The sequence below is a fragment of the Balaenoptera physalus genome, assembly GCF_965194825.1.
Source record: "Balaenoptera physalus genome assembly, chromosome: 11".
NCBI lineage: Eukaryota > Metazoa > Chordata > Mammalia > Artiodactyla > Balaenopteridae > Balaenoptera > Balaenoptera physalus.
This window is the reverse complement of record NC_138896.1, coordinates 2,083,410-2,106,876: the sequence shown is the minus strand read 5'-3', so window position 1 is coordinate 2,106,876 and position 23,467 is coordinate 2,083,410. Positions and strand designations below refer to the sequence as shown.

Genomic DNA, 23,467 nt, shown 5'->3' with positions numbered 1-23,467 from the left:
AAAAATCCAAAGATACCCAGGCATCATTGTTAGTAAGTCTGTGAAGAAGCACTTGGATATAGCTGGTAAGAGGAAACAATTCCAATTTGACAATAACTAATAAAAATATATCTGTATTTAACTTCTGATCTAGCAATCCCCTTTCTAAGAATCTAGGAATCATACAAAACAATATTCACACCAAGTTCTTGCTACTGAATGTGTGGTCTGTGGCCCAGCAGCATCAGCTAGCAGAGAGCGTGTTAGAAATGCAGCATCTCAGGATCTAGTGAGCTGGAAGCTGCATTTTTTTTTAACATCTTTATTGGAGTGTAATTGCTTTACATTGTTGTGTTAGTTGCTGCTGTATAACAAAGCGAATCAGCTATACATATACATATATCTCCATATCCCCTCCCTCTTGCGTCTCCCTCCCTCCCTCCTTATCCCACCCCTCTAGGTGGTCACAAAGCACCGAGCTGATCTCCCTGTGCTATGCGGCTGCTTCCCACTAGCTTATCCATTTTACATTTGGTAGTGTATATACGTCCATGCCACTCTCTCACTTCATCCCAGCTTACCCTTCCCCCTCCCCGTGTCCTCAAGTCCATTCTCTACGTCTGCGTCTTTATTCCTGTCCTGCCCCTAGGTTCTTCAGAACCATTTTTTTTTTTAGATTCCATATATACGTGTTAGCATACAGTATTTGTTTTTCTCTTTCTGACTTACTTCCCTCTGTATGACAGTCTCTTACCATCATTATCTACAAGTAACTCAATTTTGTTTCTTTTTATGGTTAATATTCCATTGTATAAATGTGCCACATCTTTATCCATTCATCTGGCGATGGACACTTAGGTTTCTTCCATGTCCTGGCTATTGTAAATAGTGGAAGCTGCATTTTAACAACACCCTCAGACCGTTTGCACATGCATTACAGTTTGAGAAGCCCAGCACTAGGTTTTATATGGCAGCGTTATTTGTAATGACGTAAGACTGGAAACAACCCAAATGGCCATCAGTGGCACACAATGAAATACAGTGCAGCCTTGAAAAAGAATAAGGATGATCTCTATGTGCCAAATTAGAGAGAGCTCCAAAATTTAGTGTTAAGTGAAAAAAGCAAGTTGCAGAACTATCGACAGATAACGGATGGACATATGGAGAGATAGAATGCTACCCTTTCGGTAAGAAAGGAGTGGAATATATATACATATACTTTTTTTTTTTTTAACCTGAAGAAACCTTGGAGGCAAGAACCAAACCAAAAGTGATAATCTGAGATCAAAGTATTGCAATTTGGGGCACACAGATTCGGGTAGGAACCCAAACCGAGTCCCACTCGGAGTAGTAAAAGGAATAAGGGGCTTTTAAAGGCACGGAAGGCAGGGTTGCCGTACTAAGAATTTCAGCTGCCCATGGTGGCAGTAACTAGTCTTGGCTGACCCTGACTGATCCCTAAGGCCATAACTAGAGGGAGGGGAAGGTCTTACTGTGACAAGTTGAAGGTGTTCTTGCAGAGTCCTTGGAGCTTTTGTGGTTCCGCCCAGTTCAAAGGTTTGTCGTTCTACCTGGTGAGGCCGTGCGTAAGTCCACCTCCATGATAGCCTTCCAGCTCCATTTAAAACCCGGTGACATAGTGACTCAATTTTATTTCTCATGTCACAATATATTTATGTTGCTTATTTCTGCAAGAAGATAAGCTGGAAGGATAAAGCTGAGCTAATAAACTTGGGGTGATAAGGACTGGAGAAGATAAGGGTAGAAGCGAGATATCTCGAACCTTCGTCAATGTTTACTACTTCAAAAATAAAATTAAAACAGTCACTCTGGGGGAGGGATGGCAGGGTTTGCTGCTGGCATCTAGTGGGTAGAGGGACCAGTACAGCCCTCCTGCAACAAAGACTTATCCGGCTCAGAGGTAAATATAGTGTCGAGGTCGAGAGCCCCTGGCTTAGGCTAAGGGCAGAAGAGGCACTAAACTATCTGAGGTGTACAAAATTGAACTTATCATTTTGAAGACGAGGCTAGCATTTTCCCCACTGCAGTCACCCGAGCCCTTTCCGTTCTCCAAGACTGCTCCGAGGTGGCAGACCAGGATTCCATAGCATTTGTGTGATCTGTCGGTTCCCTGGAGTCCGATTCACACGGGTCGGATAACTGGGCCTTCTGCACACCCAGGAGGAGCGCGCTCTGCTCTGCGCTGTGCGACTCAAGCCCACGTGCCAGGGGGGACACTTTTCTGGACTAAGACACAGCGACACGCTGGTCGGCCCACTGAAAGCCTCCGGAGAGCCGGGCCTTCGTTCCATCCACGCCCCAGGCGGCCCCGGGTACGCAGTCACCACCCTGGGAGCGGAAAGGATGCTGCGGCGTACCTGGCGCCCCTGGGGCCCCGCCCGGCCCCTCCCCTCCCCTCCCCTCCCCTCCCCTCCCCTCCCGCCCGGCCCCGCCCCTCCCCTCCCCTCCCGCTCGGCCCCGCCCCTCCCCTCCGGCGCGGCCCCGCCCCGCGCGGCCCCGCCCCGCCCGCCTCCCGGCCGCGGTACTTGGGACCCCCGCAGCCGCCGTCTCCTCCGCTGCCGCGCCTCCCTCTCCGGCCGCGCGCTCGGTGAGTGTCCAGGGCGCTCGGGCCGCGGCGTCGGGCCTGCGCGCGAGGCGGGGAGGCGGGCGGGCGGCCAGGTCGTGACCGCTGAGGACCGGAGGGGTGGGCGGGGGCGCGCGTCCAGCTGGGGTTCCCTTTCGGATCCGGCGGAAGTGACGGCGCGGTGAGTGTGGCGGCCGCCGCCGCCGCCCGGGACGCGGAGGACCCTCGGTCTCGCCCACGCTCGCATGGGGGCGGCACCGAGCCTCCCCGGGGGCCGCTCCGGGCCCCGCGCGCACAGGTGACCCTCGCGGGCGCGCGCCGCAGGGCGCCGGGCGTTGGGAGCCCGGGCGTGGGTGGGGCTGGGGTCCGAGGGAAGCCCGGGTGGGTGCCCAGGTGGGTGCCCAGGCGGCCCCGCTGCCCAGCGGTCTCCCGCCCACCGGGTGGCCGGCGCTCAGGCGCTTTCGGGGGCCTCAGGCCTGCGAAGATAATCGTGAGGACCATTCCAGATCCTGGCACGTCTGTTGTTCGGTAAACTCGTTGCAGGCACAGTGTTGCAGGGTTCGGCATCTTCAGGGCTAAGAGGACGGGGAGAGGTTTTAGTCTTACCTGGGGTTGCGCGTGCTGGATGAGGCTGGCTCTTCAGTTGCTTTCTTCCCCTTTTCCCCCCCATAAAGCTCAGTTTTGAAGGAGAGAGTATGGAAAATTAGTCCTCACGTGCCGCCAGGAATACGCGGGTGCCGGGGGAAGCTGGGTCAGTGTAGGCACGGTCCCTCCCGGCCCAGTTGGTGTACCTTATGGCCGAGTGGGGAGGGAGAGTGTGAAAAGTAGCCTCTGGACTGAGGTCCTGCGGCGGCGTTGCCGCGGCCCAGAGATGTGCCCCGGGATTAGCAGGAAGGGCTGTGCTTCTCTGTTCTGCGTGTGTCCCGCTCTTCCCCACCGCTCGTGAGTGCCTGCATCCCCGGCTTCAGGCCACCCCAGAGAAGGGTCACAGTTTTAGTCATACTTGGTCATGTAAGCTGAGTATTTAAAAGCAGTATATGAGGCCAGTTCCAATCCAAGGCATTTTGTTACAGTTCAGCTTATTGCGGGTAACTCCAACCAGCAACCGTAGAGTGAATGGAATCACCATTCTTTTCTGTTTATACAAAGAGTGGCCTACATCACACTAAGTGTTTGTCATTAGACCCCAGGGAAGGCCACACACCTTACACTGCCAAGCTTGCTGGACCTGAGATCAGGCCTGGACATCAGCAGAAAGAAAATAACGTGTAGTTCTACCCACCATTTATTGAATACCCGCTGTGTGCCAGGCATTAGTTTATCTAATCCTCACAGTAAACCTATAAAGTAGAAGGAATCATCCCGTTTACGTATTAGACAACACACACACACACACACACACACACACCCCGTTTACGTATTAGACAACACACACACACACACACACACACACACACACACACACACACACACACACACACACACACACACACACACACACACACACACACACACACACACACACACACACACTGCCCCAGAGACCAGGTGGGGACAAAGCAGGAGCCCAGATCTCCATTAAACCAATCTTTAATACTAAATCCTCTAGGAAACTAAGGCATCCTAATCCAAGAAGACAAGAAGCACAATTAAATAGTGACATCTTAAAAAATTATTAAGACTTGATCAGTTGAATTAAACTAATTATGCACATTAACTGCGGAAGGTTACTGATGGTGCTACAGGGAAAAAATGGTGCCAAAGGTAGATTTGTTAGACTTGTTTTATACACACACACACACACATATGACATTGTTCATTAACGAAACCTTAATACTGGTTTTTATGTTCATGATTAAATATATTTTAAAAGGCATATTGTTATTGAAGCTGTAAATAATTTTGAAATATATGATGAATTTTGCAAGTGTGTGTGTGCATGTGTGTATATGAAGGACACTTTTGGCTGTCTTATCCACGGGAGCTAAAAAAGTAGGGGCTTGGAAAGCTGTTGATAAGTGTTGTGTTTGCTCTGTGATCCTGTGAAATGTATATCCTTGTTACTGGTATGTGCATTGAATGGAGAAGAGCTATCCCTCAATATAAAAACCCCACTAGATTGTCTATAATTTTCTTTGATATCTGGAATGTCTTCGTGGTAAACTGTTTGAATTTGGTCCTATTTTTCTTTCTTTTTTAGGATTAAGACCTCTTTAATCTTTTTATGATTAATATTAAAGATTTATATATTATTGCAAAGTGATAATGAAAATCAGTTTATGATTATGTGGCAGGTTATTATCAAATTCACATTTCAGGACAAACAAGAAGGATCTTAATAAATGGTACTCGGAGTTTGGACGTTTATTTCACAATTAACAGAGGAACTGGGTAATGGGCGAAGAAATGGTTTTTAATGTTTTACTCTGCTCACAAAAATAATTTGTAGATTTGTGACCATGTGTTTAGCATCTTCCTTTCATAAAACCCTGCTAAAATGACAATGAAGGAGCCTTGTGAAGCATCAAAAACACAAGGACAGAGAAGGGAGAGAGGAGACAACGAGTGGACAAGAGAGGTCAGAGGTTTTGGAGGAGGGAAGTGACCAGGGGAGGGGCTGAGTGCCGAGGAGGGGAAACAGACCAGAAGGGGCCCAGGCGCCAGCAAAGGCGGGGGTGAAGTGCAGGGCTGCAAACGGGGCCTGGGTAGAAAGCGTGTCCACAGACTGATGTGACCCCCACAGGCCATCTACTCTGCAGCGAACAGCCACCCTCCCTGCCTTACCCAGAACCCAGTAGGAGATCAGGTCTCACTCCTGCAGGATCTGATGCGCAAACTCAGGGACCCCCAGGCATTGGACTGAGAGGAGGGGATTACGGATCCCGTAGGAACCCCCCAGGCCCTACCCTGCCTGCAGCCAGACGTGGTTGCTCAGTAGAAGAAGGCTACTGACCCCTTGATCACACACATCCTGCCATGTAAGCGGTTTCCAACCTCGTTTTGTTTTTCCCTCTTAAATATGACTGACATCCCAGGATCGTCAAGCATTTGTGGAAAGCCTGTGTATGAAAGAGACCCAAATAATATAAACACCAGCACAATAACAGAAGACCCCAGGAGAAGAGAGACGATACAGGGAGCAGAAGACAACACCACAGACTGTGGTTGACGTTCTCCAGGGAACCGGGGAAGGGGGGGGTGGCGGGGCGGGGGGAGGCAGTAAAGAAGGAACAGCAGGGAACAAGGAGTGTTTAGGAATTAAGGCTATAATGGCTGAGACTGGAAAAAATCAGAAAGATTGCAAGAGAAAGTCATGAGTATCTTCCAGAAAATGGAACAAAACGTCATTGTGATGGAAAATGCAAGAGAGGGGGGCAGATGAGAGCAGAGCTCTCTACCGCATGTAGAGAGCAGAGACCGTGCAGTCCCAAGTGCAAGACAGATATCCGCTTCTGTGCTTGCCACTCGTGCAGGTAGGAGGCCCAGAAAAAGAGAACAGAGTCAGTCTGCAGGGAACGGACAAGTGCCTTAAAAGTTCCCAGAGAGGGACTTCCCTGGCGGTCCAGTGATTAAGGCTCTGTGCTTCCAATGCAGGGGGCCCGGGTTCGATCCCTGGTTGGGGAACTGAGATCCCACATGCCTCACGGTGTGGTCAAAAAATGGGGAAAAAAAAAAAAGTTCAGTTCCCAGAGAGAAAGGGAAATTTTCTTGATTTGCTAGATTGAAAGGGCCCACCAAGTGCACGGCAAAATGAGTAAACGGGGCCCATCTGAAGGACAGACAAATCATCATGGGTGACATTCAGAATATCAAGGATAAGGATCAGATTTCACGAGAGCTTCCAAAGACCGGGAAGCCGGGAGGAGGGATGGAGCTGGGGTCCGAATATCTTCAGACTTCCCAGCAGGAGAGCTGAAGGCTGGGAAGCGACCAGCCAGCACCTCAAGAGGTAAAGTGACATGCAGCCCATCCCGGAGGCTGCCAAACGGTCAATCGTATGGGATGGTAGAATAAAGACATTTTCAGACATGCAAGAAGTCAAAATGTGTATTCTGTCTTAGAAAGCTATTGGACGATTCGCTTCATCAAAGAAGGGAGTAAACCATGAAGCAGGAAGACATTGGGCCCAAAGGAGTGTCTGGGGGGTCAGCAGTGCCCAAGCTGAAGAGCAGTGAGTCCAGAGTGGAACCATGCGGATGGCGTGGCTGGCAGACAGTGGGATCCACACATCGGTATAAGCGAAGAGGAGGCTGGGACCACTGCAGCGCGGATGGGCATCTCTGAGTTCAGCTGTGTTTGAGGAAAGTCGGGGGTGGGGTGGCGGATGAAAACTTGACGTGGTGTCTCCCCTTCGCAGCGCAGTGTGTGAGGGGCTTGGAAGGAAACATCTGCCCAGCTTCGCCACAGCAGCACCAAGACTCACGCGCTCCTTGAGGAGTCAAGGATTCGGTTTTGTGCTTTACAACTTTTCCATGAAGCTAAGAGAGGTGCTGAAACTTGGTATCTTTGGACTGGGAAAAAAATTCACAATGGATGTAAGACCTTGTTGTTGCTGTAAAGGGAGGGTGTTGGAGATCAACATCTCAAAATAGAGTAGATTAAAGAGAAGCCCACTAGCCCCTAGTTGTGACGATTTGAGCACCAAGAAGAAAACAGACATCCACTAATTGAAATATCTTGTTTGTAAAAAATCACGAATCTGTTAATAAGCTCAGATGAGGCAAATAAGATGAGCTTTAAAAAGGCACAACAGAGTTTCAGTCCTGTTTCAGTATTTTGGGGTGGCCTGCCCCGAACCCCATCAGAGCACAGATTATCTGGTATACCCCCTTCCTCATGCAGGGAGCAGAAATCAAGTAACTGACTCAGGGTGCCAGAGCTGGGACTGTGAACCTGGTCTCCGCACCTTTTCCTCTGAGTCTCCTGCTTCGTTTTTCCCAGTTTAGTATTTAAGACCAAAGCTGCTTTCTGTTGAACTATTGATCTTTCAGCTCTAATTCCCTTCACACAATACACAGAAGTACACTGATTTCTCTGCGGCCCCAGTAGATACCGTGGGCTGGCCAGGCCAGTGCTTTCCTGGGGGTGGGGGGGGATGAGGGCAGGTGTGCTTTTTGAGATCAGTGACAGAAAGGTCAGAGCCTGAAACAAATTTGCTGGACGTTACCAGAGACAGGGTGCTTTTATTAATGGCGTCTCTTAGGTTGGCATTTCCATTTGAATCAACACTCCTTCAACATCTGAGGGGGAAATGCGTGCAGATGGCAAAATAGAATCTTGGATGGGTGGGGAGGGGGCTCGTGGGACATCTCCTTGGCCAGGTGACCTTGCAGCAGACCTAACACACACAGGGCCCTACACCCCTGTCCTTACTCAGTTCGTGGAGGGCCATGGGGCTGCAGCCTCTCCTGGGGGACTGGCCGTCTTGGTGGCCCTGTCCCCAGGCCAGAGGATGACCTGTGCGGTGGGGGCGGGTGGGTCTGAGTCCTGACGTCTGCCTGCATCGGGGACGCTGGAGGCTGTGCTTCCTGCATGGTCCCCAAGTGCCCTCGTCCAGAACCGGGCGAGGAGGGCCTGGGCCTGGGGGCAGCAGGGGCCTGGGGACAGGGCCTTCGAGGAGGGCCTGGGCCTGGGGGCAGCAGGGGCCTGGGGACAGGGCCTTCGATTTGGGCTTTGGCACAAGCTGAGGTCTCATAGAAAGAGAACTGGACGTCAGAGGTGTTTGTTTTTAAGGCTTTCATGCCTCTTTGTATGTGATTTGATTTGTCTTTTACCTTAAGGCTTCAGGTTATCCAAAATGAGGGCTTTGCTCCCACATTACAAAAACATTCAACCGTCTTTTCTTGTGTAACTGTGTGGTTGGATTTATCATTTTGAATGATTTTTAAATTATAAAATAATACATATAGGCCCTTAAACACACCAAACAATACAGAAATGAAAGCAAAAGCCAACAGCTCCTTCCCCGATTCCACCGCCAGCAAGTACCCAGGATGTGGGTCCTCCCACTCTCTCTCTGTGTTACCAGCGTCACTGTTCAACTGTGTTCACTAAACGTTAGAAACCCACAAAATAATTCTGAGAGCCCCCGCAAAAGAAATCGAGTTTTACGCCTGTACCTATTTGCTCGCTGAACCAAAGTGTCAGTGGTAACTTTTAACAGCAGAGTGAGACGCGGCCAACGTGTAGCCTAAATTTATGCGACGCTGATTTTAAATCCATCGTTTCAGACTCGCCACCATGGATGCTCTGTCGGAAGCAAACGGCACCTTTGCCTTGACCCTTTTGAAACATCTGGGTGAAGACAATTCGAAAAATGTGTTTATCTCACCCATAAGCATCTCCTCTGCTCTGGCCATGGTCTTCATGGGGGCAAAGGGAAACACCGCGGCCCAGATGTCCCAGGTACGTACGTGAAACCAGTTCTGGGCGATGGTAAATGCTGTTACTTTCTCAGTTGAGCTGGTCCTCCATGTTTCAAATCCCAAAGGCCTTGCTCTTGACACATAACTCCCTCTGTGCTGCCCCGTCCCCTGGGCCTCCCACACCATGTCTCTCTGGCAGGTGGCCGGGCCTTCCTGACAGCTCAGCACCTGGCTTCCAGGAGGACATGAATGAGCAAGTGCTCCTCCAGCCTCTGCTCTGACGTGCTGGCCAAAGCCCAGCTGGCGAGGCCAGCCCTGCAGTGACGCCCGGACCAGCCCGAGGCGGGCTGCGCAGGGCACGAAGGTCCAGCTCCTGGGGCCACCGATGGCAGCCGTAGTCTGTCCTCTGGCCCCGCCACGCATTCACAGCCCTCCCAAGGCCCCAGGGTCTCGTCCCTTCCTGGGGCCGGGCTTGGGCTCCAAGTCCAGGAGGAACAGGGCTGTTGAGGCTCCCGGGTGCAGAGCTCTGTGAACTAAAGAGGCCGATTATCTGCCGCCCCACTCCTGGCACACCCTGGAGAGACAGGGAGGGGTCACACTGTGCCGTGGGGAGGTCAGTGTGCTCGGGCTGACGAGTCCAGGCTGAGTGGCCCAAGCAGCAGCAGTTTCCTTCCTCACGGCTCTGCAGGCTGGGGGTCTGGGATCGAGGCTGCTTCTGAACCGTGGGGGTTTCTAATAGCGGCTTAAATTCTGCTTCCCTGAGCAGGGGCGTGGGCACAGGCTCGTGAGGCAGGGCTCCGCTGGGCTGGGGGACAATGTCCTGAAGCCCTTTGTCTGGCTGAGAGGGTCTCGGGGCCCTGCCTCAATATCCAAGGTTTAACAAAGTGTCCTGATCCTGCCCTGGAGGCCTGTGCTTTGAGTTTGACCTTTGCCCTGAGGCCGTCACTTACTTTCAGAATAATTTGCCAGCTGGAGAGGCTGGGAGTGAGAAACATTTTCACTTTCCACCCAGCAAGTCCTGGGTTGCAAATATTTCCTTTAAGTTCTGCTTGACAATGCAATAGCTCCCTCTCCAGCTCATCTTTCTCTTCCCTCAGCTCTCCCTCTCCCAGGTGGCTACCGATGCCGCGTTCTTCCCGGGCATGTCCTTAGCCAGATACACGATTCCCCGGGGAGAGGGCCAGCCTTCCTGCCGCTGCAGGTGGCAGTGGTTTCCGCACTGTCCTTCCAGCCTCGGCCAGCTGCTGGGTCCAAAGCCAGCGCCCACGTTCTAGCTTTGTGTTACAGCAGAACCACGCCTGGACGGCTGCCTGGACCTTCTATGGCTGCAAAACAACCCGCCCCGCAGCTGAGTGGCTGGGAATGACGATGGTAGCTTTTCAGCCTCTGGCCTGGCCCCATGGTGCCCGCTGGGCTCACTCGTGATCTGGGAAGGGCCTTGGTGCTGGCTGTTGGCTGGGGCCTCCGTCCTCCCACAAGGAGCTCTCCCCGAGCAGTGTCGGCTCCCCAGGGCTGTCTGCGAGGCCCCCAGCGGGATAGCGGGGACTTTGTTAGACCGTGAGGGCCGGGGGGCGAGACAGCGAACATGGAGCTGCCGGGGCCGTTTTCGGCCCAGGCCTGGAACAGTCACCTCTCCTGTGTTCCGCTGGTCAGCACACGTCCCAGGGCCAGCCCAGACCCGAGCACGCGGCCTGTGCGTGCGGAGACGGGAGGCCTGGCGGGCAGCCTGGTCTGCAGACGGACCACAAGGGGTGGGCGCACGGAGCTGGGCTTGCAAAGGGCCGTTTCTGCTCCTGCCGTCCCTGCTCGGGCTCCCTGCGGGAGGGAGGCTGGGGGCTTCCGAGAGGCGTTTTGTCTCTAACCGGGTGAACCTCGTTTTAAGCTGCAGTGAGGACCAGCGTGGTCCTTAGGTGACTCTGGTGTTGTATCCGTTTCCTGTAGTCAGGGCACACTGAAGTTGTGCGTTTTTATCTGTTTTTGATTTCAGGCACTTTCTCTAAGCAGAAGCAGCGGCGGAGGTGGAGACATCCACCAGGATTTCCAGAACCTTCTCACCGAAGTTAACAGGACCGGCACACAGTACTTGCTCAGAACTGCCAACAAGCTCTTTGGAGAGAAGACTTATGATTTCCTCCCAGTAAGTCATACTTGCTGCTTTTACTAAGAAGGTAGAGGCCGAGGTGGCGGGGAGGTGGCAGGGGGGCCTTGTGGTGCAGCAGAGGGCCTGCGGGCTGAGACGCACACGGGTGGGGTGACGCAGGACCCCATGCACTGCCGTCCGCGATGGCAGCCACTGGACACGCAGCTACTTATGTCCCAGTGTCGTTAATTCAACGCAGGTGAAGTGACGTATTCAGTCCCCCAGTGGCACCAGCTGCAGTTCAAGTGCCCGTAGCCGCAGGTGGCACCCTTCTGAACGGTGTGGATTTAGCGCCTCACCACGAGCACTGAGGAAGCGGTGGCGTGGGGCGCGGGTTTCCCGTGTTAACGTGGGACAACGGGCCCTGGTTCACGGCCGGCGGTTCTGAAACACCGAGGGAGCAGTGGCCCTCACCGTGGTAGGAGCCCACTGGGCACGGCCGTGGCCCTGCAGCTGCTGCCAGCGTCCTGACCTCGCTGGTGCGGCGACTCCCACGAAGGACCAAGCAGTCCATGGCATTTATTGACATCCAGACCATGATTTTTCTTAGTTTGTGTTTGTTATTAAATGTAGCTGAAAACTGAGAAAGGACTTAAGGTTAATTCCTCGCACTCATTTGTACATTACATATGTAAACCATAAAATTATCGACGTTCTGACTTGGTGTGGTGAGGAAGTAAGCTCTTGGCGTTGACTGTTTTTGTAGCCATGCAATTACGTTGCTCTGTGTCTCCTAGTCTTTCAAAGATTCCTGCCGCAAATTCTACGAAGCAGAGATGGAAGAGCTCGACTTTATCAGCGCTGCGGAGGAATCCAGGAAACACATAAACACCTGGGTAGCCCAAAGGACAGAAGGTGAAGATACGTTGTTATTTCTGCTTTCATGGTATTTTCTAATTAATTTTATTGGAGTACAGTTGATTTACAGTGTGGTGGTAGTTTCAGGTGTACAGCAAAGCGAATCAGTTATACCTATACATAGATCCACTCTTTTTTAGATTCTTTTCCCATATAGGTCATTACAGAGTATTCAGTAGAGTTCCCTGTGCTGTACAGGAGGTGTTTTCATAGTATTTTAATGAATCTTATTGTCAGTTCCTTCACAAGACCATCAAATGTAAACAGGAATGATTTTTTTCTCTGAATAACTCTAAACTTTAAAAATCTACTTTTGAAATACAATCAGTGTATAATTATTTTCTCTAGCTTTTTCCTTGTCCTCATCAATGTTTGGTGCACCTCTTCCAGAACAATCTTCACTTTAATTTTTTTGTTGTCGTTGTTAATGTTAATATAATCTTTCTTTTCACAAATAGGGTAAAGAAAAATTTGGGTGCTGGTCTCCAGCTGCCTGCCTGTCCGGCTCCGCTTGTGCTCTGCGGGTTACTGAGCGTCATCGCAGGACACTTGGTTAGGTCCTCATCCACCTGCGGTTCTTAATTTAAATGTTCTCCACACAGGCTACAACCTCTCACCTTCAGGACAATCCCCTGAAGCGTAGACATCAAACATTCCTTTCTCTCTCACTGTGAATTATCCTGCACATAACATATTACTTTGTTCATTTTTATGTTTTATTCAACTGATGGTGTTTTTCTGACCAGAGCTTTAGAAGTTTTTGTCGCTGCCTTTGTTTTAGGGGCCAGTCTCCCTGTACATGGTTGTTTGGGGGACGGCGAGCCCCTTCGTCTGTGCACTTGACCCTTCAAGAAGACGGCCCAGTGAATCTCGTCCCGATGCCTCCGTCAGGAAGCCCTTTAGCTAACTGGTTCTTTAATTCTTTTCAGGAAAAATTATAGACCTGCTGTCTCCAGATTCAGTGGACTCCATGACTTGTCTGGTTCTCGTGAACGCCATCTACTTCAAAGGAAACTGGGAGAATCAGTTTAACAAACAGCACACCAAGGAAAGGCCGTTCAAAGTCAGCAAGGTGAATATGGGTATTTCGCAACAACAGAGGCAGTTCTTGGAAACAGTCCCTGTGTTCACACTGGTTTATAGAACGTGCGAGAAGGCTGACCTCAAGTAACTGACGCTTCGTGTGGCCTTAGGCAGCCCAGCATCCGGTCTCCCAGCAAACCTGGGGCCGCCTTCTCGCCCTGCCCCTCCTCTGCTGTGTCATCAAATGTGGTCCATGCTGCCGCTGGGCGTTCTGTCTGTATCGCACATCCCACGGTGTAGCTCTCAGGCTTAGAGTCCTTCCTGGCTTCCCAGAACTTTTGAGATCAAGTTCAAACTCCAGACTATGGCACGTGAAGCTCTTCGTGGCCCTGGATCCTACCCATGTCTCTGTCTTCATTCTGTCAGTACCTGTATATCCCCCTTTCCTCTCCAGCGGTGTCTGGAAGCCTCCCTAGCAGTGCCCCCAGCCCGGTTTCTGTACCCCTCCTCTGAGCTCTCACAGAGAGCTGTGCACCGATCTCCTGGGACCCCTCTGGCCCCTGTGCAAATGCAGGACCAGGGAGGTCACTTGGGAGTTGTCACGATGACCGGGGCTGGGCTGACAGCAGTGGGGGTGGGAAGCACAAGCTTTGTGTCTTAAAAGTGGAGCCAGCATGGTTTGTAATGAGTCACATGTGGGGTGTGAAGGACAGGGGTCGAGGACACTCCAGGGTTTTTGACCCTGGGATGAATGGTGTTGCCATCAACCGAGATGGGGACAATTATAGATGGAGCAGCCGTGGAGGGGAACACGGGGAACCGGTGTGAGAGGTGACACTGGAGGTTTCTGTTATGTCCAAATGCAGGTGTTGAGTAGGCAGTAAAATGTATGCATCTGGAGTATGGGGTGGAGGTCCCGGCCAGGAATAGAAATGTGGGAATTCTATTTAAAGTCACGGGACTGAGCTCACCAGCAGAAAAGCAGCATGAGGCCTGAGGCCTGGGTGCCCCAGGGTTTGGAGGCGGAAGCAGTGAAGGTGAGCTGGCAAAAGAGAGGGCACTGGTGTGGTGTGTGGAAGCCAACAGAGTGTTTCTGGGGCCCAGAGTGGCCGGCTCTGCTGACTCGTCCAGTGTCTTGTTTCAACTTCATGTTTATCCATTTCCTTTACAGAATGTGGAGAAGCCTGTGCAAATGATGTTTAAGAAATCCACCTTTAAAATAACCTACATCGGAGAGATATTCACGCAGATTCTGGTGCTTCCCTACGTCGGCGGAGAGCTCAATATGATCATCATGCTTCCTGATGGGAAGACCGATTTGAAAACGGTAACTAAGCGGTAATCGCGCCGTGGGGCGAAGGGGGGTCACGTCTGAATCCCCGCCCGGCAGGCTCCCCACCTCCCAGCGGGAACCCTTTCTGAAGCCGGCACGACTCCCCCGGCCACCCCCTCGAACCCACGGCGCGGCGCGGCGCGTGCGGGCCATGGCAGACGGTCCCACTGGGCAGCGTTGCTCTGGACCCGAAGCTCCTCTACTCGCCTCTTCTAGGTGGAAAAGGAACTGACTTATGAGAAATTCGTCGAGTGGACGAGGCCGGACCTGATGGAGGAGGAGGAGGTGGAGGTGTCCCTGCCCAAGTTTAAGCTGGGGGAGAGCTACGACATGGAGGGTGTCCTCCGCACCCTGGGTGTGACCGACGCCTTCGAGAACGGCAGGGCGGACTTCTCCGCGATGTCGTCCCGGGGGGACCTGTGCCTGTCCCGGGTCGCGCACAAGGCCTTTGTGGAGGTTGACGAGGAGGGCACGGAGGCGGCCGCCGCCTCCGCCGCAGTCCTGATGTTGCGCTGCGCCAGGATCACCCCCAGGTTCTGTGCCGACCACCCTTTCCTCTTCTTTATCCAGCACAGCAAGACCCAAGCACTTCTGTTCTGCGGCCGGCTCAGCTCCCCGTGAGGAGGCGGCGGTCGCAGGCAGCCCCGCTGGGTCCTGCTAGCCCGCTTTCCCCGGTACTCCGTGATGTGCCTGCGACCCAAAGTGGCCTTGGCGACAGTCCAGAAATAAAGGGGCTGATCGAGAACGCCTGTGTGTCTGTGTGTTCGCATGTCCCGAGCCCCCTAGGGCCTGCAGTTGCCATTCGGGGGAGGGTGGTCACGCTCGGCAAGTGCCCCTGCTCTGAGGGGCGCCCCTCCGCCCTCACCGTCCGGGCCCTCAGGGAGAGCAGGTGCTTCCTCTCTCCTCTGCTCCGCGGCCCCTGTTGGTGAGAGAACAGAGAGAAGCAGAGGCTACGGCAGCCACGGGGAGCAGGCCGCAGAGACCCTCAGCGGGAGTTCTGTTCCAGAACGTGTTGTGAGCCCTCCAGAAACCAGCATAGAGGTGGGGAGAGCCAGTGACCCAGCCCCGTGAGAAATCAGTCCCATTTCCCGCTGTGTCTGCATTTAGAGGGGTCTGCGGTCACTGACCTCTTCAAATGCACAACCACCCACTTTCCCTGAAAATGTTTAATTGCCACCAGGGGTCAGAGACGAGCAGACAGGTACTGTTCACAGTAACGGAAGAGTTTAAGACCACGCCGGGTGACTTTCTGTCCTGCTGCAAGTACTAGAGTTAAGTAGGAGGCTAAGGTTTCTGCAGCCGCTTGTGTTACCTGCTGGAGACGTGAGCCCGGTTCTCAGCTGATGTGAGGGTCAGCTGGAGAGCTGTGCCGTGTTCCAGGCCAGCCACCAGACCTCCTCCGCTGACCTAATTGCCGTCATTAGGAGCTGGGCTCCCTTTAACATAACGATGCGATGCATGTTTTCATTCTGCCTCTGGTCTGCTTTCCCTGTTGAGCCCAAGCCAGCGACTTAGCTGTGGGGAGAGACAGACTGAGGAGACGTTGCCATTATGAGTGGGGTGGGTGAGAAGGGGAAGGGCCGTGTCGTCAGCGCCATCTCCTTGCCCCGCACAGCTCTGTTTATACCTGTGGCGTGTAGCGTGGTGCTCTGACCATCCATGTTTCGAGGCATCTGTCCTTCCTTTCCCTGGATGAGAGCCCTCAGGCCCATCAGCAGGAAGTTGTGAAAACGAACGCAGTGGTCCCGTCTGTGGCAGGCCTAAAATACAGGTAGACCTCTGCCAGGTGAAGTCCTAACACACGTGGCATAAACCATGTGATGCTGCTCGAAGGGGCTCTTGGGTCCCACTGAGTTGTTCCACTTTCTCTGTCGGTCAAATGGCCTTTGAAAAGTTATCCCCCAGCATATGATTTTAGTAAAAGGCACAGCCACGTGAATAATGCTCCCACATCTTTTATGAAATTCCACTAGAAGACAGTTCCATTACGTTGTGCAATGTTTCTTGTAAGGACCTACAAAATAAAATCCTCCCAGGATTTAAGTCTGGGAAAGAGTTGGTCTCACCCCTTTACAAATGTTTACTGAGCACCTGCTTTGCATTGATGATTTTACTTAATCCTCAGCAAGGAGTAAGCCCTGGGGGATCTGAGGTCCGGGGGTGGGGGGTCAAGTAACTTGAACAAATTCCTGCAGCTGGCAAAGAGGTAGAACCAAGGTCTCAGGCCAGTACTGACAACTCCAAATCTGGCCTTCTTTCAGAGGGGCCACAGGACCACGGTCACAGAGGGGTCCAGGCAGGGGATTCGTGGAGGCCCAGGGCCTGTAGGCAGTGGCTGGACGCCAGAGCCTGGGTGGGAGGGGATGGAGGAGGGGAGCTTGTGCACAAGATGACCCTAATCTCACACTGACTAGTGGGCAGCACGGGGCCGGGGCCCCAGGACTTGCCTAGGGCATCCCTGCCAGGTGGGGACGGGGAACAGGGAGGGGATGGGGAGTCCCAGGAAGGGTGGGCACAGGAGCTGGGGTTTGGGTGCACCTGCAGGGGGCTCTGGGGTCTGTGCCCAGCTGGACTCCCTTCCTCACTGGGGTTTCTAAAGGCCTGTCCACAGTGACAGGACTGAGGATATGGCTGTTGGGACCGTTGTGAGCAGTGATCCAAAATCCTCTTGGGTCCTGGGTGAGTAGAAAAGCTGCAAAAAAATCTAAACAACTTTTTGAGGAAACTTCACACTGTTTTCCATAGTGGCTACACCAATTTACATTCCCACCAACAGGGCAGGAGGGTTCCCTTTTCGCCACACCCTCTCCAGCATTTATTCCTTATAGACTTTTTGATGATGGCCATTGAGAGATGTACTTTTAAACCCCATTCACCCACTTTGCTGCACCCCTTCCCCACTTCCGGTAACCATCAATCTGTCTGTGTATCCAGGAGCTTGGTGTTCTTTCTTTTTGTTATTTTAGATTCCACACGTAAGTGAGATCATACATTATTTGTCTTTCTCTGTCTAATTTACTTCACTTAGCATAATGCTCTCAAAGTCTGTCTTGTCACAAATAGCAGGATTTCCTTCTTTTTATGGCTAAGTAATATTCTATTGTATATATATACCACATTTTCTTTATCCATTCATCCATCTTGTTTCCATGTCTTGGCTATTATAAAAAATGCTGCAATGAAGATAAGGGTGCAGATATCTTTTTGAGGCAGTAATTTCCTTTCCTTCAGATAAATACCCAGAAGTGAAATTGCTGGGTCGTATGGTAGTTCTATTTTTAATTTTTTTGAGGAACCTCCATACTGTTTTCTATAGTGGCTGCACCAATTTACATTCCCACCAACAGTGCACAATGATTCCCTTTTCCCTATATCCTTGCCAATACTTGTTATTTCTCATCTTTTTGATAATAGCCGTTCTAAAGGTGCAAGGTGCTATCTCACTGTGGTTTTGATTTGCATTTCCCCGATGAGTCGTGATGCTGAGCACCTTTCCATGTACCTATTGACCATCTGCGTGTCTTCTTTGGAAAAATGTCTATTGAGATCCTCTGCCCATTTCTTAATCAGACTGTTTGTATTATTTTTCTTTTTTGCAACTGAGTTGTGTAAGTTCTTCATACATTTTGAATATTAACCCCTTATGAAATATGTGATTTTCAAATATTTTTCTTCCATTCCATAGGTTGTCTTTTCATTTTGCTGGTGGTTTCTTTTGCTGTATGGAAACTTTTTAGTTTGATGTAGTCCCACTTGTTTATTTTTGGCTTTTGTTGCCTTTGCTTTTGGTGTCAGTTCCAAAAAATCATTGCCAAGACCAATGTCAAGGAGCCTACCACGTATGTTTTCTTCTAGGAGTTTTACAATTTCAGGTCTTAGGTTCAAGCCTTTAATCCATTTTAAGTTAATTTCTGGGTATGGTGTAAGGTAGTGGTCCAGTTTCTCCAACACCACTTATTAAAGAGACTATCCTTTCCCTATTGTATATTCTTGGCTCCTTTGTTGTAAGGGAACCATATATGTGTGGGTTTATTCCTGGGCTCTCTATTCTGTCCATTGATCTATGTGTCTGCTTTTATGCCAATGTTATACAGTTTTGATTACCACAGCTTTGTAATATAGCTTGAAATCAGAAAGTGTGATGACTCCGGCTCTGTTCTTTCTCAGGATTTGTTTGACTATTCAGTGTCTTTTGTGGTTCCATACAAATTTAGGATTGTTTTTTCTTTTTCTGGGAAAAAATGCCATTGGGATTTTGATAGGGATTGCACTGAATCTCTAGATTGCTGTGGGTAGTGTGGACATTTTAACAATATTAATTCTTCCAATCCATGAGTGTAGAATATGTTTTCATTTATGTGTCTTCTTCAGTTTCTTTCATCAGTTATAGTTTTCAGTGTACAGGTCTTTCACCTCTTTGGTGACATTTATTCCTAGGTATTTTATTCTTTTTGATGCAATTGTAAATGGGACTGTTTTCTTACTTTCTCTTTCTGATAGTTTGTTATTAGTGTTTAGTTCCATTCAGGGACCTTACTGAGGACTGTAGCTTGGGAGACCGCCTCTCAGAAGCTTCGAGGGAATTTTTCTGAAGAGGGAGGGGAGGAGATGGTTTGTAGACAATGTTTGGCTACAGGGAATGCATGCAGCAAGCACACATCTTGGTAAAGGATTAGCAAGTCACAAAGAACAGATATCTCGAGTTAGTGATTTCAGTGCTTTTCTCTGTGTGGGAAGGTGCAGGAGTCTGGGGTCATTACAATTCTTCCTGAGGTATGTGTCTATCCAGGGGGCCAGTTTTCCAAAGCACGGAGTGCCCACCCCGTTTTCCTCCTGAGCCCCTCTCAGGGTGCACGCTGGTGGGTCGGCGGGGGGTGCAGTGTCTGATGATTTAACCCCTGTAGACCTGGTGGTGAGCAAGCTCTCTGCTCTTTGTTTGCACCCTTCTCCCTGCAGCCCGCGGTCCCTAGGCCCCAGCACTGGTCTGCAGACAGGCTCCCAGCTGCTCTTCCTAGAACTCCAAAGTGCTCACCTCCAACTTGGTTTAAACTCTGCCTGGCCTTCCAGGTGGCCGATCAAGGGGCCGCGCTGGCGTCAGCACATCCCTTGCAGGAAGCCATGCAGACTCCCTTCTGGCCACCCCGGGCTTGTTCTTCCCGAAGACGCAGAGTCCTGGCTCCCTGGCAGCTTGTACTCACCTACCTGGCCTCACCTGGGGTCTGAGCTCCAGGTCAGGACCTGTGGCCTCTAGTTTTCATTTTCTTCCCCTTAAACATGTAAGGAGAATTCTACATGTGCCCTTTATTCAAACTTCCCCATAAGTTTGTATTCTACGTCTGTGAGTCTGTTTCTCTTTTGTAACTAAGTTTGTGTCCTTTTTTAGATTCCACATGTAAGTGTGTCAACTGAAAAAACACGCACAACCTAACAGTTGAGAGTTATGTTTTATTGGGCGGAAATGTTTAGGACTTAAGCCCGGGAGCCAGCATCTCAAGTAACCCTGGGAGAACTGCTCGGAGGAGGCAGTGGCGGGTGGGAGGGGGAGTCAGGTTATACAGACGTTTTGCAACGAAGGGAAGGTACTCTGAACGTCAGAATATTATTGTAAATTAAAGAAAACCAGCTATCCCAAGGTAAGGAATGTAGCGTTTTTCCACGTATGGAAAGATGCAAGCGTCTGGGCTCACTGAAATCATTCCTTTGATCTGCACCTCAGCTGTCTGGGGCCAGGGTCCTGTGTTTTCATATCCGGAGTTTCCTCAGGGCCCGCCAGCTCACCGCCTGGGGTGGCTGCATTTGCTGATGACTGTGACATTGCTTGTTTACTGCTATGGCAGGAAATATTCCGTTCCTCAAGTGATAGCATATGATACTCGTTCTTCTCTGTCAGAGTTACGTCACTTAGTGTGATCATCTCTGCGTCCATCTGTGTTGCTGCAAATGATGCCAGTTCTATTTAGTGGCACAGCGTGTTTATGACACGGCAGCGCTCTGGCCTGCCACCCGTGGGTCCTGTTTTCTGCTCTGTTGAAATGAATGCCTTTTCAGATTTCTTGGGGCAGCTCGTGTTGTTTACACTTCCAACCCTCTCGAAAGCTTTACTGTACAAATGGGACGGGGGGGAAGAGGGTCATTCTGTCACCTCCTCCAGCCCTGCTGACATTCGTGCGACCTGGACGCACCCCAGAGGCATACGTGTGTGTGTGTGTGTGTGTGTGTGTGTGTGTGTGTGTGTGTGTGTGTGTGTGTGTGTGTGTGTGTGTGCGTGTGTGCACGCCTGTGTGTCGTCCCCGCTACTGACCAGCACCCGGATGCTGGAAAGGATGGAGGCGAGGACGTGAGATGAAGGAAGAGAAAGGCAAGGAGAGACCAGACGTGGAGAACCACGAGGGACTGACAGCAGTTAAAACGTGAAGCTGAGATGGACGGGATCGTGCAGTTCAGCCCTTTACCTGTCGGACAGGACGATCTCACACGCACGCGCACATATGCGCACACACGGGCACACGCACGCACACACCGGCCCAGGTCTGTGCCTGCCTCATCCAGGTGGCAAGGCGCCTACGCTCAGGTAGGTCAATGCACATTCTGTTTGTGTCTCTGTCATCTCTATTTTACTGAATCCTCTCCCGCTTTGGGTCTCTTTAGTTGATGTCGCACAGCTGGTGGGCCCAGTGCTTCCAATTTGACTCTGCCTCTCTGGCCCCAGCCCTTTATTTCCTGAAGTGTCTTCCAGTGTACGGCGGGGTGGGAGTTCCCAGGGCCCTCAGGCCAGCCTTCCAGTTGCTGCAGCACCCTCTCCCCACCCCCGTACAGTCCCCGCTCACCCCGAGCAGCCAGGGGCTCCAGAGAGGCTTAGCGACCCGAGGGCAGCGAGGAACGGACCGATTCCTGGCGGGCACAGCCGTGCAGAGAGCGCCGCCCTTGTGCTCTCTTGGTTGACATTTACACACACTTTTGTAAAACTTAAAACAATTTGCACTGGTTTGGGCTGCTGTTATGTGTTTAGAGAGTGGCCTTTACACTTTATTTTTCTAATGTGAGACACTCCCTCTCAAACTATTTTAGGAGGAAGCTTAAAATAAAACATTGAACAGCGGAGAGGCTCTGGTGGAAACAGTCGTACCCGTCCAGCTCTGCTTTCCTCCCATGCCGCCCCCAGAGATGCAGGAGGCCCTCCCCAGGCTTAAAGGAGCGGCTCCTAAACTGCAGTGCCAAGCGCCGTGCTGTCCACTGGGAAACCAGAAGGAAGATCAGATGAGCCATCTGCTTATGAAAATGAATCTGTAACAGGATGGCAGTTCCCCAAAAACTAAACACAGAAGTGCCGTGTGAGCCACAATTCCACTTCTGGGTATGTTCCCAGAAGAATTAAAAGCAGGGTCTTAAAGAGATATCTGTGCACCCGTGTTCATAGCAGCATTAGTCGCAACAGCCAAGAGGTGGAAGCAACCCATGTGTCCCTCAAAGGATGAATGTGTAAACAAAATGTAGCCTACACATACAGTGGAAGCTCATTCAGCCTTAAGAAAAGGAAGGTAAATCTGACACCGGCTGTAACGTGGAGGAACCTTGAGGACATGATGCTCAGTGAGATAAGCCGGTCACAAAAGGACAAATACTGTGTGATTCCACTTCTGTTAGTATGTAGAGTAGTCAATCCAGAGACACAAAGTCAAGGCTGGTTTCCAGGGGCTGGGGAAAGGGAAATGGGGAGTAAGTTTTTTTAAAAAATAAATTTATTTATTTATTTTTGGCTGCATTGGGTCTTCGTTGCTCTGCACGGGCTTTCTCTAGTTGCGGCGAGCGGGGGCTACTCTTCATTGCAGCGCGCGGGCTTCTCATTGCGCTGGCTTCTCTTGTTGCAGAGCACGGGCTCCAGGCGCGTGGGCTTCAGTAGTTGTGGTGCGCAGGCTCAGTAGTAGTGGCTCGTGGGCTCTAGAGCGCAGGCTCAGTAGTTGTGGCGCACGGGCTTAGTTGCTCTGCGGCATGTGGGATCTTCCCTGACCAGGGCTTGAACCCACGTCCCCTGCATTGGCAGGCGGACTCTCAACCACTGCACCACCAGAGAAGTCCCGGGAGTTAGTTTGTAATGGGGACAGATTTTAAGTTTTGCGGGATGGAAAGAGTTCTGGAGAGGTTGGAGGTGATGGTTGCACAACAGCGTGAATGTACTTAATGCTACAGTGTCTCAACTGTATACTTGAGATGGTTAAGATGATAAATTTTGTTATGTGTATTTTACCACAATCTAAAAAAATAAAAAATAAATGAATCTGTGTATGATGATCCTTATCTCTGGGTGGAGTTTCCGGTAACTTTGTTTTGCTTATCTTCTAAATTCCCAAACTGGAACATATATTTCTTACCTGGCTTTAAAGCTATGAGCTAAAAATATGTATCTGCATATAAAAAAGGATAAAATAATAGAGAAAAATAGCTTGTAGGTTTATGGGATTATGGACGGTTTGTCTCTTCCTTTCCCAAAACGTCCTCAAAAGCAAGGTGACTCACGGAAACAGGAGTGCATTGATGAAATTCAATATTTTATCGAGTTGTAGCCCAGTCAAAAAACCACCTTACTCTTATTAAGTAAGGCTTAACAGAAGTAAACATTAGTGCTGGACTTATGTAATTTGCTAAGCTTATAATAACCAAGAGTAAACTGTAATAACTTTTGAGTTAGTAACAAAGCTTCTTTCGGGGCACCTTCTCCCCTTTTCCTATTCTCCAGGGTACATACGGATGGGTCCTGCTGCTTCTTACCTGGGCGCATGCATCAGAGCTGCCAGGAGAGTGCAGGCGGCTGGACCCCAATCAGCACCTCTAGAGGAAGCGCCCTCCCCAGGGCTGCAGATTCGAGCTTGGCTTTTGTCATCCCTGCCAGGCGCCCCCCGAGGCCACCCAGCCCAGTTTCAGCCACTCGAGTAAAAAACGTATGTCTCTTCGGGGTCCCCCAGATTCAAAGTAAAGTTTGTCTTTTCCTTGTAGCCCCATTTTAGGTTGGACTGGCTCAAGCCTACCCTCCAGGTTTGGTGAAATCTGCCCAGCTGATGACATGGGGATCGAAATGTAGTTTTTATTTGCAGAGAGCTATACTCTTTATTTGTAGAACACTGTTGATGATGATAATCTAGACACCAAAGTGAAGGCGAGCCAGCCACTCGTGGGTTTTATGTCATGGT

The 23,467-nt window shown here is 50.9% G+C and overlaps 1 protein-coding gene across 2 annotated transcripts; it reads left to right on the top strand.

The window, feature by feature from the left end:
* Positions 1–2,512: 2,512 nt before the first annotated feature.
* On the top strand, positions 2,513–15,027 carry SERPINB6 (serpin family B member 6). 2 transcript variants are annotated; one of them, XM_082413223.1, is made up of 7 exons: positions 2,513–2,587; positions 8,794–8,968; positions 10,916–11,065; positions 11,806–11,923; positions 12,856–12,998; positions 14,121–14,276; positions 14,499–15,027. In XM_082413223.1, the coding sequence occupies exons 2-7, from the start codon at positions 8,804–8,806 to the stop codon at positions 14,901–14,903; spliced, it is 1,137 nt and encodes a 378-aa protein (XP_082269349.1). In that variant the 5' UTR covers positions 2,513–2,587; positions 8,794–8,803; the 3' UTR covers positions 14,904–15,027. The 2 variants fall into 2 exon arrangements, with proteins under 2 accessions (XP_082269349.1, XP_082269348.1); XM_082413222.1 differs by lacking the exon at positions 2,513–2,587 and adding an exon at positions 2,717–2,861.
* The last annotated feature ends 8,440 nt before the right edge of the window (positions 15,028–23,467 follow it).

What these genes read in the sequence shown, in the direction of transcription:
- SERPINB6 (XM_082413222.1), top strand. Translation starts at nt 2,809, where the DNA reads ATGGGGGCGGCACCGAGCCTCCCCGGGGGCCGCTCCGGGCCCCGCGCG. An exon ending in AGACTTATGATTTCCTCCCA is followed by an intron (nt 11,066 to 11,805) that starts GTAAGTCATACT and finishes TGTGTCTCCTAG; the next exon opens with TCTTTCAAAGATTCCTGCCG. An exon ending in GGAAGACCGATTTGAAAACG is followed by an intron (nt 14,277 to 14,498) that starts GTAACTAAGCGG and finishes CGCCTCTTCTAG; the next exon opens with GTGGAAAAGGAACTGACTTA.